Source organism: Carcharhinus amblyrhynchos, chromosome 18 (assembly GCF_965287045.1).
Source record: "Carcharhinus amblyrhynchos chromosome 18, sCarAmb.v2.hapA, whole genome shotgun sequence".
Classification (NCBI taxonomy): Eukaryota; Metazoa; Chordata; class Chondrichthyes; order Carcharhiniformes; family Carcharhinidae; genus Carcharhinus; species Carcharhinus amblyrhynchos.
In genome coordinates, this window is record NC_137341.1 from 21,296,880 (window position 1) to 21,316,641 (window position 19,762).

Consider the following 19,762-nt stretch of genomic DNA (forward strand, 5'->3'; position numbering starts at 1 on the left):
GGCTGACATAGATTAACATCAGAGAAATATATTTGACTTAAACTTTAACCCAAAGTGAATTTATTCATTTACTAAACAACACGTCAGGTTGGAATTTGATCTTAAAGAATTATAAATAGAGCACATTTTCATCTGAGCCCTGTTAGGGGAGCAGCTCCCACTGGTATTGGAAGATTACTGCGTCTGTCTGTTCCCATGATAGCCCCTCACACACGAGTGCTGAGAAAGTGAACCTCAGTGTTACTGTGTAAAGAGTGTCTAAAGGTAAAACATTAGACCCGAAAGCCAGGTAAGATGTGTTACACTCAATCAACACTCTGAGATTATAGATATAACCTTAAGGCACCTTTATGTTTTACTAAGAGGAAGTTGTGATCATTTCATTTTTCCAATTATGAAATCCCATTTGATTCTCTTTTTTGAAAAAAAGGCTCAACAAAGCCTGAGATGTGGAGTTGAAGACCAAGATTCCTTTCGCCATGGAGAAGACAACTAACACCCCAACCAGCACATTGGACTCTACCCAACCTCCAACAGCACAAATGCTGGATGTGGCTGATATTGTGGTGCTGGTGGTATATTTAATATTTGTCTTGGCTGTTGGACTTTGGGTAAGGGCTCTGTTGACTGTAAGGCATTTTTTTTTAGTGTGGAGAATGGTGATGAATGGAATAATCATTAGTAGTTGTGTAAATCCTGCTGAACAGTGAAATGTTTGTGGCACACCCTGACTGAAGGGTGCTAGTGTGGGTGTGCCATGTTTGCACTGTAAATCTGCAGAGTCGGCAAATCATGATTTCAAATACTGCTTAATTGGTGCATGGTCAGCTGTTTGTAGCTCGCAGGTCTTTCTTAATCACTCCCAGTTAAACAGATGTTTTGATCCCTATCCCTCTGTGGATACATGGCTTTACTACTCCTTTAAATTTCATAACTCAGACCTCCGGTGCATGTCCGAAAGGTTGTGTGCACTCGCTCTAATCAATTGCTCCATTTTCAGTCCCTGCCTTCAAACAAAGCCTTCTTGAGACTGTTTTAACAGCTCCTCTAGTAGTTCCCCTTTAAGATGGGCTGATAGCTTTTAAGAAGTGGAGGCTTGTTCTGTGTGATGTGCTTATGTCTCACACGCACTGGGCCCCTTGCTGAGCACTCAACCAGTCAGCAATGCATTTCGCACCTAGCTACATGCTACAATGAGGTTGATGAGCAGACAGCCTACATACTATTTGCTTCAATAGGACCAGGTGAGGAATGATTCTGCATTGCGATCCTTATGCCAATTGAGGCTACTGGAAATTTGCCCTCAGTGCAAGGAATTTATGTGAAATCTTTAGAAAACCTGAACTGCAGTATTATGTTTAATTCTGGGTATCACACATGCTAGGAATGTCAATGCATTAAGAAGGTACAAAAGGGATTATTAGAATGGTCCCAGGGATGAGGGGACTTAAGATATGTGGAGAGACTGGAAAGGCTGGGATTGTTGTCCCCGGAACAGAGAATGTTAAGGGAAGATTTGATCGAGGTTTTCAAAATTATGAGGAGTTTAGACAAAGTATGAAGGAGAAAGCAGGGTTGATGGCAGAAGACACAGAGTCAAGGTAAAACAAGGCAAAGGAACTAGAGTCAACATAAGGAAAATAAAATATAATGTTTTTTAAATCTAAAATGCACTGATGAAAAGTTGAATAATAACTTTCAAAATGAAATTGAATAATAATGAGTTTGGAGGAAAGAACAGAGCAGTGAGACTAGTTGGATGGTCAGAACAGGCCTGTTGACAAAGGAAAATCTTCTGTACGAAAATGGCAAGAATGGATTGCCTTCCAAGTCTTTTTCAGGATGTGGTGCAACAAACAATCCAGGTGGAGCACTGCACCACCTGGAGAACCAATAGATCATCATGCTGATTGTGACTTTACCATCACTGGAATTAAATTATCTTGGATTAAGAATAATGTATTGTTTCTGTCAGTCTATGTGCAGAACAAATCGGAATACTGTCCAAGGCTATTTTCTAGCTGGGAAGGACATGGTATGGTGGCCGGTGAGTATTTTGGTTTGTGATCTCATTTGTTGACAGTAAGCTATTGAACTTGATGTTGCGCGTTTTGAGACTTCTTTCACTCTTCCATTAGATTGGAGCATCGTTGTTTGCTAGCAATGTAGGAAGTGGTCATTTCATTGGATTGGCTGGCACAGGAGCAGCCTCTGGGATTGCAGTCAGCGCATATGAGCTCAATGTGAGTTTCTTTAACACACTTGTTTTGTTTATGAGCCAATTTAGAAAGATTACTTATTTATAAAGGCTCCATCTTCCTTTTCCAGGTTGTGTTATGAGATTAGGAATATTGCTGTAGAATAATGCAAAGTTGCCAAATTGAAAGAGAGCAATTGTGCAATATTTATCCAAAGACCTTCATGGCAAAGTATTTCTGTACTTAATCTATTCCCATTCTCACTCCTAAACTATTATATTTTGTAAATCACCAGTTTATGTAACAAGGGGTCACAAGAAACTTAAAACCTCTTACAATAATGCTGGTAAAAAGAACTGGTATAAACATGATGGGCTGAATGGTTTCATTCTATGTTGTATCATCCATTGATTCTATGAGCAGTAGAATTGGACATCTTATAATTCTACAATTCAACCTTTTATGTACTCTTGACCCACATACATTGACTGAACTGTAGGATTAGTGATACTTGTAACATAAGGAATAACAAAATTTGAATAATAACTTTCAAAATGGTTATAATATTAGCCTGTTCCCAATCTACCTATTTGATATTGTTAACTTATTCATCTCAATTGTTAAAGTGATTGCCAAAATGAATATTTCAATTACTGATGAGATTCATTCAATCTCAGAATAGAGCCATCAAATCTGGACAGAGGAATAGGAAATGCAATGTGGCTAAATGAAGGACCCGAGTGTGTCCATCTAATGTAAGGCTATTGTTAACCAAACTAACCAGGTCATCTTAAGGATCACAAACAAATAAATAGGTTATTTAACCATCTGAACTGATATTATAAAACTTGTAGCTACATAAATTACAACTTGCCTCAAAGTATAGCAAACAACTGATTGAAAATTGGTCTTTGGTTCACATGCTGATTGGATACAAACCTGGTCCACAGTCTACCATCCTTGTTATTATTGGCACAAAACTGAAATGCACAAATTATCAGTCACCACATTGTTTGGGGTCCCTTTGACATTGTGAGTTTTAGACCCATTTAAATGGAGGGTCTAACACCTGTTTCATCTCCCCTTGTTAAACCGGAACACGGCTAAAGATCATGGGTTAAGCTCCAAACTACAGCCTTCAGCACTCAATATAGGCTACCACTTTTAAGCAATCAGACGGTCCTTTGGACCCACACCCTGTCTACTTGTTCAGGTGGACATAGAAAATTCCATACCACTTTCTAAGTTCACATGAGCTCCCCTGGTTATAATATTAGCCTGTTCCCAATCTAGCTATTTGATATTGTTAACTTATTCATCTTAATTGTTAATGTTTCACTCAGTACTCTGGAATAAATGCTATTCCTTTCTTGGATGTGATGCTGGGTTATGCAGTTCATAGCAGGCAATCACTTGGATTAGGAGTCACTGGGGTGAAGGTATTCTGAGGTAGTAGGACTATAATGCTCAGTAGAGAATCTTCTGGCACCATTTGTTGTAATTTCTCTACTTTTCCTTTTCTAGGGGATGATTATTCTGATCCTGTTGGCATGGTTTTTTCTTCCCATCTACATTGCAGCCGAGGTAAAGCTTTTCAACAATGAATTGTTCGCTTCACTCACTGGAAAATTTCCTGTTCCCGCATTTATTTGATCCCTGTCGGATTCCTCCTAGGGATCAGTCCCTACAGCACAGAGTGTATATGAAGTAGCCTGGAGGTTAGACAGGAAATCCCTTTCGTGGAATTACCTCCTAACTGGCACAATAGGTAATCTACATCCAGGCTAAGGCAGGTCTGACCAATTAGTTCGCCTTCTACCATCCAATCAATGTCAATGAAGAATTTGCATTACTATAAGGCATTTCACAATTTCAGGACACCCCAAAGACATTACAGCTAATTTTCTGAATTATCATTATTGTTGTAGGATTTATGCATAGAGTCCAAGAATGAACAATTTTTAAAAAGTTATGTTGGTTTAGGGGGCATAAAATAGTGTGGGAAGGCAGGGTTAATTTGCCTGTCATCTTGCTGCCACTAGGCCATCTTGCCAGCAGTGGGGAAGGTGGTGGGCCAGGCTTCTACCCAGAGCGCCACTTAAGTGGCCAATTAAGGATATTTTTCCACTGTTATAATGGCCAGCTGGACCAGGCAGCCCATCAGTCACTTTGGGACTGCCTTCCTATTTAGGCATTCTTTGGCCAATGGACAGAGTCCCAAAAATCAAAGGTCAGCCCTCTATGGCAATAGTGCCATCTTCACTCACCAACTACCCCAGCCTATCTCTGGGGCTTGCCTGTCTGGCTCCAGTGCCCCCAGTTCCTTTTTACTTGATTATGAGAGCGTGGCTATGTATTGCATCATTTTCTTCTTGTGCTAATAGTGGCCACTTCCGATTAGGTGCTCTCACAAGTTGTCCAGAACTGTGTGCGGTTCTGGACCATTCATAATAGGGAACGCATTAAACCATTTCAATGGCTGGTGCTGACAAAATGCAGTCCTGGGTCTCACAGATAAGGGTCATACCTGCTTTTAGGCTCATTGGTGGAATTCTGATCAAGATGACTAAATCCAGCCCGGCATCTGACAGGTTAGCTCTACTTAACATTGGACAGTCAGCTTACTATTCTGCTCAAGTCTCTAGAGTGGGGTTTGAACTCACAGCCTTCAGATTCCAAGCTAGAGTACTGAGTACCAAGCTAGAGTACCATGAGCCGTGACTGATGTAGAATCTATTTATTCCTGTCATGCCTGTCCTGAGCTGTAGTGGCCTCCTGTTATTCTCATGTATGGTCTGTTTCAATTTTTCCAACCTTGGATGAGCCTGTGATTCAATTTTGGTGTACAAATCCGTTGTTTCCAAAATATTTCAGATGGGTACTCTGTGCCCCTGCAAAAAAATACAAAATTCCTCATTTCACTCTGATTCCCATGTAATTTTCTCAGCTCTGTCAGTGTTACAATAGTGTGAGGGTATCAATCAGAAACCCCAAGGTATAATATGAAGTCAGACTAGATCCCAACAATTTTCTATTTTGGCATTAGTGTGAGGATGTTTCTCTCCAAGTGCGATTCTACCGACAAACTGGGAAACTTTTATCAAAACAAACTTTATTTAACAATACAATTTAACTATAACAAATGAATTAGTTTAATGTTTAATTAAACTATTCTTAAAATGGCAAGATACAAATCTGAACTGCAACCTGTCACAATGAGTTCCAATCAGGCAATATTTTTCTTATAGACTGAAACTCCTCCTTAAAAGTAGTTAGCAAAATGCAGGCATACTTGCTTGTACTTAGGGTACCAAGTTTAGAGTTTTCAGAAAGCCTTTGGAGAGAGAGAGAGAAAGAGAGAGAGACTCTGCTTTCTTCTGGCAGCCCAGGCAGCAACTACTTGTATTTTAAAATGAAAAGCTTTCTTTCCTGCAAGCTTAACTCCTCCCACTAACTATATCATTCTGTCAACCAATCTAGTCTAAAATTCCAGGAGAACTTAACTAAACAAAAGATCCATCAACTCTACAAAGTAACACATTCCTAGCTAAAATCAATTATTAGCTTGCATTCTTAGCATCTGCTGCATGTTTACCAGGCAAATCAACTCTTGTAACAAAATACTGCCTCTTAAAGTAATCCCACTTTACACATAAAATATACCAAAATAGCATGGTGTCATAGTAATAGAATTGAACATATTGTCTCTCTGCAGGTCACCACTATGCCTGAATATTTACTTAAACGATTTGGAGGTCAAAGAATTCGGCTCTTTATTGCAATTCTTTATTTGTTCATCTATATATTCACAAAGATATCAGTAAGTATGCAATTTTGAAAAGACCAACTTGAAGATGGTGTAACAGCACTTCCAAGGGAGTAAAAACAGGATATTGCAAAATCTAGAGGACAGTCACATATGATTAGCTCACACAAACTGAATGAATGTAACCCTAAATGAGTAAGAAAGAAATGAGCTAAAACTGCACATGTCCTGTAGGAAGACATGTTCCTCTGGTATTCCCAACATTGAGGAACAGATTAAGTTAAAGAAGCAAAGAGAAATATGTAAATAAGTGAAACAAAATGGGGCAGTGTAACTGGCAAATAACGGGTATCAACACAGGGTGGGTGTGTGTGATTAGAACTACCATATGTGTGAAGAATAGGCACTATGCGGTGACTCTTATATCGAAGAAAGAAAGATGGTGGCATAGTGATGATGTCACTTGACCACAGCAGCTGATGGAATTTAAATTCAATTAATAATTAAATCTGGAATTAAAAGCTATCCCCAGTAATGGTGCCCATGAAACTATCGTTAATTGTTATCTGGTTCACGAATGCTCTTTAGGGAAGGAAATTCACAGCTCTTACCCCCATGTGGCTTCAGATGCACAACAATATAGGTGAGTCTTAACTATCCTCTGAATTGGCCTAGTAAATCAATTAGTTATAACGATTTCCTACAAAGTCAAAATAGAAATAGAACACATCAGACCACTTAGCATTGATCTAGGCACCAGAAATGACAACAGCATCGTGAGTCCTGCAAAGTCTTACAAAGTAATTTTACAAAGCCCTGCTTATTAACAGTTAGGACTTGTGTCAAAATTGACAAAGCTGTTCCATGGACTAGTAAAACAATGGCCTGACATAGCCATACTCATGGAATCAGGACAGCACAGTGGTTAACACTGCTGCCTCACACTGCCAGGGATCCGCGTTCAATTCTAGCCTTGGGTGACTGTGTGGAGTTTGCACATGGTCTTATGTCTGTGTGGGTTTCATCAGGATGCTCCAGATTCCTTCCACAGTTCCAAGATGTGCATATTAGTTGGATTGGCCATGGTAAATGCGTGGAGTTACAGGGATAGGGCAGGGGAGTGGGCCTGGGTAAGATGCTTTTTTGGAGAGTCGGTGCAGACTTGATGGGCTAAATGACCTCCTTCTTCACTGTAGGGACTTTGTGGATTCTATAACAAATGTAACTCCAACATTCAAGAAAGGGGGGAAAAAATGGAAAGCAGGAAATTAAAGACCAATTATCTGTCACAGGGAACATGTGAGAAGCTATCATTTATCATTGGATAAATTCAAGATAATCAGGTAGTGTCAGCGTGGTTTTGTGAAAGGAGAAGGGAGGTCTTGCTGCAGCTGTGTAGGGCATTGGTGAGGCCGCAGCTGGAGTACTGTGTGCAGTTTTGGGCGCCGCACCTGCGCAAAGATATTTTGGCCTTGGAGGGAGTGCAGAGGAGGTTTACTAGGCTGATACCGGAGTTGAGGGGGTTGAGCTATGAGGAGAGGCTGAATAAACTGGGCTTGTACTCGTTAGAGTTTAGAAGAATGAGGGGAGATCTCATTGAGACGTATAAGATGATGAATGGGATGGATAGGATAGAGGTGGAGAGACTCTTCCCGCTCAAAAAAGACAGTAGGACTAGGGGGCACAGCCTCAAGATAAAAGGGGGGCGGTTTAGAACGGAGTTGAGGAGGAACTTCTTCACTCAAAGGGTGGTGAATCTCTGGAATTCTCTGCCCGTTGAAGTGGTGGAGGCTGCCTCGCTAAATATTTTTAAGACACGGGTTGATGGGTTTTTGATAAGAGAGGGGATTAAGGGTTATGGGGAGAAAGCGGGAAAGTGGAACTGAGCAGCGACAGATCAGCCATGATCGTATTGAATGGCGGGGCAGGCTCGAAGGGCTAGATGGCCTACTCCTGCTCCTATTTCTTATGTTCTTATGTTCTTATGAGAAGCACGTTTAACCAACTTATTGGAAGTTCTTTGAGGAAGTAACATATGTTATGGATAAATGGGAACCATTTATGTCCTAAGATTTCCAGAAGGCATTTGATAAAGGCAAAGATTATTGCAGAAAATAAACACTCATGATATAGGGGGTAACATATTGGCATGGATAGAAGTTTGGCTGGCTAAAATTAACCACAGAGTAGGCATATATAGGTCTTTTTCAGGTTGGCAAGATGTAACGAGTGTGTACCACAGGGATCAGTGCTGTTTACTACTGAATGAAGGGATGGATAACGAATATCCTGATGACACAAAGATAGGTAAGAAGGTAAGTTGTGAATAGATACCAGATATGCTGATGTCAAAGATAAGTAAGCTGCGAAGAGGATCTAAGGAGGTTATAAAAAGAAATAGATAAGTTGAGTGAGTAAAGATCTGGTAAATGGAGTATGTGAAAAAATGTGAAAGTCAATTTTGGTAGGAAGAATAAAAGAAAATTTTATTATTTAAAGGTGAAACAAATGCAGAGCTCTGAGTTGTAGAGGAATCACAAAAGGCCATTATATAGTTTCAGTAAGTAATTAGGAAAGCTAATAGAAAGTCATAATTTATTGCAAGGCGAATTGAATACAAAAGTAGGGAGGCCGTGCTTCTGTTATATACAGACCACTGGTGAGACTGCATCTGGTACTGTGTATGGTGTTTGTTACCTTATTTAAGGAAAGATGTTGGTGGGGGATGGGTACGGGTAGGCATGTTCTCTTGTGAGGAAATACTGAACAGACTTGGCTTATATTTACTGGAGTTTAAAAGAATAAGAGGTGACTTGATTGAAACATAAAACATCTTGAAGGATCTTAACAAGGTAGATGTGGAGAGGATGTTGTATCTTGTGAGAGAATCTAGAATTAGGGATCACTGCTTTCAAAAAGGAGTCACCTATTTAAAATGAAGATGAGGAGAAATTGTTTTTCTCAGAGGGTCGTGTACTTGGAACTCTCTTCCTGAAAAAGTAATAAAAGCAGGGTCTTCAATTATTTTTAAGGTAGAGGTAAGTAGATTCTTGGAAAGCAAGGCAGAGATAAATTATTGGGGGTACGTGGAATTCAGATTTAAAGTTTCTATCAGATCAGCCATGATCTTATTAAATGGCAGAGCAGGCTGGAGGGGCCTAATAGCTGACTTCTGCTCCTTGTTTATAGAGGCAAGGAAGCCTCCTGCTGATCACCATCTACCATTCACCTCTGTTGATGTAACAACATTCTTCTATATTAAACACCAATTGAAAGAAACACTGTGGCTGGCAAGGACACATAATCTACTCTGGCTGACGGACTTGTCCATCAACAAGGGTGACGCAGTAATATCACTACTGACCAAGTTGGTCGAGTCCTGAAGAACATAGCTGCTAGACTATGACTGAGGGAGATGGTGAGAGAGTCAAGAGGGAAAATCTTACTTGACCTCACCCTTACCAATTGGTCGTAGTTGCATCTGTCCATGACAGTATAGGCTGGAGTGTCCACCGCACTATCCTTGAGACAAAAACCTGTCTTCACATTTGAGGATGCTTTCCATTGCATTGTATGGCACTATCACCATGTTAAATGGAATAAATTTTGAACAGATCTAGCAAATCAAAACTGGGCTTCCATGTGTTACTGTGGGCCATCAGCAGCAGCAGAATTGTATTCAGCCACAATTTGTAACCTCACGCTCTGGCATAACACTCACTCTACCATTACTACCAAGCTGGGGGTTTAACCCTAGTTCAAAGAAGAGTGCAGGAGTGCTTGCAAAAACAGCACTAAGCATGCCTAAAAATGAGACATTAGCCTGGTGAAGCTACAACACAGGACTACTTGCACATCAAACAGCTGAAACATCATGCAATAGACAGAACTAAGAGATGCCACAAGCAATAGATCAGATCAAAGGTCAGAGGTGCTAGCATATACAGTCCCTAATGATAGTGTACAATTAAAGGACTAAATGGAGGATGACCATCTACAAGTATCCCCATCCTCAATGATGGAGGGAGCCCAGCACATCAGTGCAAAAGACATGGCTGAAGCACTTGCAACCACCTTCAGGCAGAAGATGGTTGCAAAATGGGTGATTCACTTTCTCTTGAGGTCTGAGCATCACAGATATCAGTTTTCAGCTAATTCGATTCATTCTGTATGATATTGAGAAACAGCTGAAGGGGATTGGCTTTCATTCCAGCAGTAGTACTGAGGATTTGAGCCACGCAACTAGTTGCACCCCAGCCAAGCTGTTCCAGTACAACTACAACATTGGCATCAACCTACAATGTGTAAAATTGTCCAGTTATGTCCTGTCCAAAAAAGCAGGTCAAATTCAACCTGGCCAATTAGAGCCATAGCAATCTACTCTTGATATCAGAAAACTGATAGTATGATCTGGTGGCACTTATACAGAAATAACCTGCTCACTGACACTCAGTTTGGGTTTTGCCAGGGTCACTTAGCTCCTGACCTAACTACAGCCTTGGTCCAAACATGGGCAAAAGTGCTGAACCTAAGAAGTGGTGTGAGAATGATTGCCTTGACATCAAAGCAGCACTTGGCTGAGTATGGCACAAGGACTGCCAGCAAAACTGGGATCAATGGAAATCACAGAAAAAATTCTAGCATATGTCATACCCAGCTCAAAAAAAATGGCTGTAGTCGCTGTATGCCAATCATCTCTGTCCCAGGACATTGCTGCAGGAGCTGCTCAGGGGAGTGACTAAACTAACTATTCTTCCCTCCAACATTAGGTCAGAAATGCTGATGCTTGCACAGTATTCACTTACAATTGGAACACCTCAGATATTGAAGCAGACCATTTCCATATCTAGCAAGACCTGTACTCAGGCTTGGGCTGATAATGGCAAGTAACATTTGCACTACACAGTGCCAGGCAAATACCATCTCCAATGAGAGATACTAACCATCTCCCCTAGGCATTCAACAGCAATACCATTTCTGAATCCCCCACCATGAGCATCTTGGTATTTACTAATAAACAGATACTGAACTTGACCATATAAATACTCTGGCTACAAAAGCAGAAGAGAGGCAGGGAATTGTGTGGCAAGTAACCCATCTCCTGACTGCCCAAAGCCTGTCCAGCACCTAAAAGGCAGCAATCAAGGTTTTGCCGCAATTCAAGAAGGCAGCTCACCATTACCTTCTGAAGGTAAACTAGGGATAGGCAATAAATGCTGGCCTAGCCAACAATGCCCACATCCCATAAATAAATAAAAAATAATAACATGATGGAATATTCTCCATTTCCATGGATGAGTGCAACTCTAACAAAAGTCAAGAAACTTGAGGACTAAGTTTCTTTGTTCAACTATCCAGGACAAAATAGCCTGTTTGATTGGCATTCCATCCACCATTTAAGCATTCACTATTTCTAGCACTAACCCACAGTGGCATTAGTGTGTACCATCTACAAGATGCACTGTTGCAACTTGCCAAAGTACCTTTGACCATCCAAACTTGTAATCTCTGCCACCTAGGAGGACAAGGGCAGCAGATGCATGGAAGCACCATCCCCTGCAATGTTCCCTCCAAGCCATACATCATCCTGATTTGAAACAACATTGCCATTCCTTCACTGTTATTGAACCAAATCCTGGAACTCTCATCCTAACAGCACTGTGGTTGTACCATCACCACATGGATTGCATTGCTTAACAAAAGTGGTACATCTCCACCTTCCCGAGGGTAATTAGGGAAAGACAATAATTGCTGACCTAGCCTGAAATGCCCAGATCCCGGTTAATGATCAGTTAAAGTAAAAACTCTGTCCACATCCAGCAGTTTCAGTCACTGAGATGGTAGGATTTAAGCTCAGCTGTCAGGTTCAGTGGTGACATATTGCTGAGTAATGCATTTTGTGGTAATGTATTGTGTACAGGTTGATATCTATGCTGGAGCTGTCTTCATTAAACAAGCTCTTCATTGGGACTTGTACATTGCAGTGATTGGATTATTGGTGATCACCACTCTCTACACTGTTGGAGGTAGGTTTAGAAAACTGAACCTTCTTCCCATGTGAAGTGTAATTGCATTCAGCCACACCATCCTCACAGGATCTGCTTCAAACATTCTCACCTCTCTCATGCTTCTACATCATCAGAATGCATTCATTGTTTTTTGTTTTTGTGTTAAATGGGTGATTTTTGTCCCAAATGAGTGCAATTTAGTTTTGTTTTATTTACTGTGATAGGTGGGCTGGCGGCTGTAATATACACTGATGCACTGCAGACAGTGATTATGCTGATTGGAGCTCTCATTCTCATGGCATATGGTAAGTGTACTTGAGCTGAGTGCCCAATGTTACAACTTGCACCATTATTAATCAAAACTGAGTTTCATTTTGCTGTTGGACATGCACAAAGAGGTTTATATTGTAGTATTAGGGGCTGGGGTATAGAAGGTTAATAGGACAGAGTACAGCATCACCCACAAAATGATGTAATAGAACACATGACTCCTAAGGGTCTGTTTAGTGTTGGACAGAACCATGTGTTGGACAGAACCTCTTTACTCAGAGGGTAGTAAGGGCATGGAATGCCCTGCCTGCAGCAGTTGTGGACTCGCCAACTTTAAGGGCATTCAAATGGTCAGCGGATAGGCATATGGATAACATTGGAATAGTTTAGGTTAGAGGGTCATTAGATTGGTTCCACTGGTCGGCGCAACATCAAGGGCCGAAAGGCCTGTACTGCACTGTAATGTGCTATTTTCTATGTGTGCAAGCACGCCTGGAGACACCTCCTAGCTTGAATCCTTTACGGTATATATGTACATAATTCTTGTATCTAATAAATACATAATTAACCTATTTAAGACCATGAAAAATTCATTAAGACCTACTAAATGTTTTCCCACACTCTACAAAATGGTGGCAGTGAATGGTAAAACTCCAAACTTCGCAACAAATTTGGAGATAAACTAGAATCTTGGAAGATGAAAGAAAAATTTGATGAAGTATTCTAAACTGAAGCAAAGCTTGAGAAGTAGACTTGCAGAGGAGAATCCCCAGGGGTAAAGATCTAAAGAAAGGCTTGGAAGCTGAAGGCAGAAATTAAACATTCCTTATTGCAGCAGAAGACTCCACATGATCTCTTGGAAATCTAACTTCAATTCCCAGAGTACAGAGTTAGCAGACCTAGCAGGGGTGAGCAAAAGCTTTTAAATTCCAGGCTAAAGAAAGTTCCAAGAAGCTTTTAAATGATATAGTGCTCAGAAATTGCAATTTAAAAACCCTGTCAGAAAAACTAGATTCCAGTATTGGCATCCGAGCTCACTCTCAGAAGGGATAAAAAAATTAATAAATTTGGAAGACTTGCAACTAAGGAATCAACTTTAAAGACTAGCAAAGACAGAATTTGACAATTTCTTGAACCTAAAACATAGCTGTAAAATGGAGAGGTCTGTAATGAGTCAATCCAAGCAGAATGTTTAAAATTTTTTCAAGGCTGAGCAGTAGTGCATGCAAAGGTAAATCTTTTTTCTTCAATGAATGGCAGTGCCATCTTGAATTTCAGCAACATCTTAAAGTTGAATGGTCATATGCTTGCTTACGCAACTGTGTGGATGGTACTATACTCAGTCCCAATTAACCCAAAATGTGCCAAAACCTTCTACTACACCTCCGCATGTCTTTATCCAATGTATTTTAAATAATTATAGTTTACCTTATGTATTACAATGCTATATATTTATATAGCATATATTTAAATTGTCATTCCTACAATACCATTATCCAATTCCCCTTCTTTCAAGCCCTTGAATTCAAATGTCCTGGTGGCCTTGAGGTTTTATAACCCTTCCATATCTTGCTTGAATTCCTGTCAGAGGAGTGGCAGGTACTGTTACTACTGATTCTTCCTATATGTTTGGAAATTATTGTGGCATCTGTGTTTATCATCCTTTTCTTTCATTATTATGTATTGAACCACACTTGGTCAGTTTGATTGTTGTGCTGTTTAGTGGTTATTAGTCCCAAATCATTTCTTGCAGGGTGGGTGAATGTTGGATTTGCCGCATCATTACTTTTACTTGTTCCATTGTGGGTTGTGGTGATGTCCTCTGTGACAGTGAATGAGCGTTCCTGTGATGAGAATGAGATTTATTGGTATGCTCACCTCTCCATTTTGCGATCAGCAATGGTCAGCTGCTATCAAGTTCCAGCATCTTTTGTGGCTTTGACATGCTGGCTGGGAGTCACAGTGTATGCTTGGTGGTTACACTATTGACCTGTTGTAACACCTTCAGAGCTGGAGGTTGACACTCAAACTGCTGGTTACATTCTTTTACATCCTCCACTGGAGGCATTGTGGTTAACTCCTTGGTGGTTGGCTGGTCTGATAGATGTAGGTTTTCCAGCAGCTGTAATGAGAATAGACAAACCTGCTCCACAAAGAGAGATCATGCAGAGCTGAAGTCCCAATCAGGATACTATTTTGGTTTAAGTACTTTGGAACTTGCAACTCTGTATAATTACTGACTGTGGTTGTCTTGAAACTTTCTGCCATTTTGTGGAGGTCCAGGGCTACACAGGCAACTCTGCTCAAGAGAGAGATAGGCTGGTTATAGCTGATATAGATCAACTGTTTGCTACCGTAACTTAGTGGTTCCAGGATCATGCTCATGACTAGAAGTTGAATTCCTCTGGTTCATAGAGTGGTGTGTTTATTGTTCGAAGCAAGAGGTCTTTTAGCCATGTTCTTTTTCTAACAGGACTGTTATGCTGGCTGCTATGTTTAATCTAAAATTTGTTTAATGACCATGGACCAAAAGATCTGCTTTCCAAAATAAGAAATCAAGTTCTTTAACTTCACTTAAGAAGCATGGCTGTGTGTCCTCTGGGCATGCAATTTCAATTTTGTGGATAATCTTTGGGCCTTCTGTGCATTTCAGAGTTTTGCCTTGAACAGTTTATTGTAGTGTCCAATTTTGCTACACTGAATGCATTGAGCTGTAATTGCAGGATTTTGGATCTTGCCTGTGGGTGCACTTTCCTCCACACCATTGACATGTTCACTCATTATGGGCACCATGATTTATTCTCTCCCTTTAAAATGGTCCTGTGCTGTTCAGAGTTCTGACTAACTATTTGGATTGCCTTTTCTAGGGTTAGACCTTCCTTTGCTTGCAGGAGGTCAGTGTGTCATCTCCTACTCCTACGATTTTCTCTTTGATGAGATCTAATTTTAAATTTCTGGACTCACAACATTCCACCTTCCTGTAAATATCAAATGATTTTAGTGCCTCTTTGAATTTTGTAGATCATTCATTAATTCCCTGCCTTTTAGTAATGTTGTCCCCAAATGGGCCTACTGAGTAAAGCAGCATGTTCACCTGCTTTTCTTTTGACTTTTTTTATTTAAACCTGTAGTGATGCTGTATCTTAAGAATCTTTTCCTTTAAAGCCCCAATTTTGTGATTGACCTGGGTCTTGGAATGTCCAAATTGATTTAGAAGTGTGTAATTCTGATATTGTTCAAAATTTTAAAAGTGTAACTTCTGCTTTAAGAGCTATCTGAATTTTAAGATGGCATCACCATTCACTCAGTGGGAAAGGGATTTTGTGTGCTTGCCAGTTTTGGTGGGCTCTTCAATACTGGCAATGGCGCTCAGCTTGAGAGATTCTTATAAGAATGGCTACCTGCAGATTTCTTGTTCAGTGTTTTACACTTTTGACTCAAGTCCATCAGATTCTCACATTTGCTTGTTTTTACCAAATTGAACAGTCTTGGTGTTCCTGAAATATTTAATAAACACTTTCTCTTATTTTTCATTTCTGATAAGCTTGGATGCCTCTTGTTCAGCCTCCAACTCAGGAATTGGGTTTTAGTGATGGCCTTCTTTCAAACTACACTTCTGATGTTGAATTATTTAAAGATTTCTCAGGATTTATTGCAACCTGGAACTTTAAAAGATTTAACTCACTCTCTCAAATTCTGCTGACTCTATACTCTGAAACTGGACTTAAAAAGGATTTTGCTGAATATGGAATTTTACATTTTTGCTTTCGGCTTCCAAGCCTTTTTTGGGGATGTTTTCCAGGTGACATTTCCCCGGCTTTTGGAGCTTCTGTTCGGGTCAGAATGCTTTGTTGAATTTTTCTCAGTCTTCTAGCATTTTAGCAAGGCTCTGGTTTTTATCCCTCTGCTGTCACCATGTTGTTGAGTGTTTGGTAGACCTGAAGAAGTCTTTGTAGTGATACATAGGTAATTATAAGTCTCTATTCACTCTTAAAATTATTTACAAATATAAAGTGTACAGGCTAGGAGCTGTCTCCATGCTTAAGCTTGAACTTGGCTCTGTCCAACACCACATTGGCATTGGGTGCATGTCGTATCCTCTCTTACATCATGGTGTGGGTCAGTCTCACATTAATTCTATATATGCAAACTCATATACAATAGAACATTTTGCAGTACATGGTTCTTGCAGTTAATAAATACATAAAGTTAATCTTCTTAAGACTAAGAAAACTTCATTAAGAGTAATCAGATAGTATCCAACATTCTACAAAAAATCAGTCACATGGTGATGGTTGATGCCAATCACAAAGGGCCAATACTCATTGCATTATTGGAACTGACATTCAAAAATTGTAGGGACCAACTCCAAATATGCAGTTTTGTTGTTGGGCTTGTTCTGCCCCGAGTCACTGCTGGATTTGAGTTGGTATGAAGTCTCATCCAATTTTCAACCATTAAATTTATTGATGCCTCGTAGAGCTACACTTAAAGCACCAGTTCTCCAAAGCACAATCCCTTTGAACACGCGTTCAGCAAATTTACACTCAAATTTGCTTCTTTGATAAGTATGGTTACACTGTACACAATATCCACTTTAAAGCCCATATGGCTCAGTAGAGTTCAAAGATCCCAGGCTCAAGCTGCATCCAGGACTTGATCATGGAAGGAGCTTTCCCGTGGCTAAAAACAGGTTGTTAATCAGCCTGCAAAATGATCCCAACACGACACAGATGCAAATACACTCAACAACGAAATACCTGGGCAATTCACAGTGTCATTTCTCACCATTTTGCTATAAGTGTGATTAGGGTATTAAATTAGTTAGAAAGGTACAAGAATAATGTTTGCAGCAACTGAAATGAATCCAGGAACCAATGAATTCAGAGGTTTTGCTTTGTTCCCGAAATGTTTCTGATCAAATTGGTTGAAGCCTCTTCATTCTTGAAAGTCATAACAGTGGATTCAAACCAGTGATGCCAGAAACACTGAGCTCCCAGTGCATTCCAATGGGTGGATGTTATTCAGAACCATAGTATGTCTTCAGAGAAAATGAATGAAACCAACAACCTCTCTTGAGTTTCCCTGGCAGTAAGCTCAGATAACTCATAATGGAATATCACCAATTAGCTGACGGCGAGAAGACCTTAACATATGCGATAAAAGGAAATAGAAGATGCCTTTTGTACGAAAGAAGAATTTTTTTTGGCAAAGATTGCATCTTCAGAGTAATTCCAAAGGAATCTTGATTTATTTTAAAGAGGCATTACTTATTTACAGTATTGAATTTCGAGCATAATTCAGGGTTTAACTAACTGGATGTATGTGTATGTTTTTGCTAGACCAATAAAACAAACCTTTGTTTTACAGCTTTCATTGAAGTTGAAGGTTATTCAGGCCTTCAGGAACTGTACTTGCATGCCATTCCAAGTGTTCGTGACCTCAACACAACTTGTGGCCTCCCAAGAAATGATGCTTTTCACATATTTCGGAATCCTGTGACCTCTGACTTTCCTTGGCCAGGCGTATTGATTGGAATGACCATCCCTTCAATCTGGTATTGGTGCACTGATCAGGTAACATCCTTTAGCTAATAATGGTCATAGTGTGTCATAACTTGGACTTCTCTTCTGCTCTTACAAAACTATGCTTGGAGTTCCTATTGCGACTTATTGCCTCAACAATTCACCTTTCCCGTACTTGTGTATACAATTAGCCCAGTTGTTAACAAAGTAGAAACGTCACTATATTTCTTAATTTTCTCTCAGCTGCACAAGTCAACTTCACTGTAAGTAACTGGGTGAAGAAGTTAGTATGCATTGGACCCAGACTAATTTCTCAGTCATTGGGCGGAATCTTTGATTCCATATAACTTAGGAAGTGGAGTCAGAAATAATACCATCTAACATCTGTCACCTGGGAGGAGGTGAGGTGTGGGTGGTTGTGGGATGTCTGGCCATACATCTTCTTGTGCAAGTCAGCTTATATATGCATGCACGAGGAGCAAAATGCATCTTGTGGTGGGAGTAGGCAGGCATTGCCATCCCCTGCCCTTTTCTCGGGGGGAGGGGGTGGTCAAAGGTCCAGGTGCCATACTTAAGGAGCACACAGACAGCCATTTGCTCACTGCAAACTAGCGGCATTGCTGTAACTGTCATTATGTCACTTAGCCTGAAACAGTAACGTTGCAGAGCAGACAACATGTAGCCCACAGTTCAGCAATGCCTGGATACAGATTCTCCTCCAGGTCATCTAGGAAAGACAGGAGATCTCGCTTTCCAAGTTGGCAGCAGGAGGCTCACTTGTCAGATCAAAGTGACCTGAATGGAGGTTGAAGTGCAGTTAAGTGGCCATAGGGATCACAAAAGAACCTGGCTGTAGTGCCGAAAAGAGATTGAAGGATCTGTTCCATTCCACCAGGTTATGTGGCTCTATATACTCACTGCAAAACAGCACTTACAAGGGCATTAGGCAAAATAAGTGTGAGAGTGCAACTGCAGAGAGATGTCAGACAGGAATTTGTGTTGCAGGACTTAGCAGCAGATGAGACATGTTTACTGAATGTCTGACAGCCACTTCATAATGCCTGAACATCAGTTTCACCATATTTGCTTGTTAATCACTTACTGCAGAAGGCTCAGGAACTGGCATTGGCATATGTGCCTTTAAATTGCTCATGCAACCATTGGAATGACACTCATTCTATCAGTCTGTTTGCAGGAGCAAAATGCAAACAGCATGAGGGCGCAGTCCTGGACTGATGGCAGACAGTCAGATATCCAGATCCTCACCTATTCAAAGGGGAGATCCAGATAGGAAAGATGAGCACCTGTGGCGATGGTCAGACAGAACTTTCAGAGGAAGTTAGTGAGGAGCTGTACAGTCCACGGTTGTCGGATGTGCTGATAGAGTGAGACATTGTTTAGATAAGGGAGTTTGCATAAACATTTTTCTCTTCACCACTCCAGGTACCAGCAAACTGGCCTAGGCTAAGAACAGGAGGCAGCCCATCTCCAGCTCCACTTCCATCTCTGAGGATGATTCCGAATCCTCAGAGAATGCACCATCATAATGTTTACCTGCACTCTCCACCACAGCAGATACATACATGTGAGCACTTGGCTGTCTCTATAGAAAGGATGGTGGCCATGTTGAATACAGAACATGCAGTGGCTACTGGATATGTGCTTGAATCTGCACTTCATCATTCTAGTCACGGGGTTGTTGTGCCTACTGCACAGTCTATTTTAACCCTCATATGGTGGACAAATAACTGCAAGTACACGTCTGGTTAGTTCAATCAAAATTTATTTAAGACGAACAATCAATAATCACCCACCCAACCATCAATAAGTTATCTTGGCTGTCTCTATAGTTTGACCAGAAAGTCTCTTTTGTCCTGGAGATGACCCATATCCTGTGTATTCATTCATCTAGGTTGCAGCTTTTTTATCGCTGTCTTTTAGGCTGCAGCCTGTCATTTTAGTTCGTGCCCAATTGTCCCAGAATGCTTTACAAAT

General features: G+C 40.5%; 1 protein-coding gene across 1 annotated transcript in view; it reads left to right on the forward strand.

Moving 5' to 3' along the window:
* The first annotated feature begins 456 nt into the window (after positions 1–456).
* The window catches only part of LOC145354905 (sodium/myo-inositol cotransporter 2-like), a 63,628-nt gene continuing 44,322 nt past the window's right edge, over positions 457–19,762 (forward strand). Inside the window, exons 1-8 of the mRNA XM_080206522.1 lie at positions 457–611; positions 1,976–2,047; positions 2,139–2,243; positions 3,723–3,782; positions 5,914–6,018; positions 11,885–11,990; positions 12,197–12,277; positions 17,613–17,818. Of these exons, the coding sequence (XP_080062648.1) occupies positions 480–611; positions 1,976–2,047; positions 2,139–2,243; positions 3,723–3,782; positions 5,914–6,018; positions 11,885–11,990; positions 12,197–12,277; positions 17,613–17,818 (867 nt within the window). The 5' untranslated portion in view covers positions 457–479. The remainder of the gene's footprint in view (positions 612–1,975; positions 2,048–2,138; positions 2,244–3,722; positions 3,783–5,913; positions 6,019–11,884; positions 11,991–12,196; positions 12,278–17,612; positions 17,819–19,762) is intronic.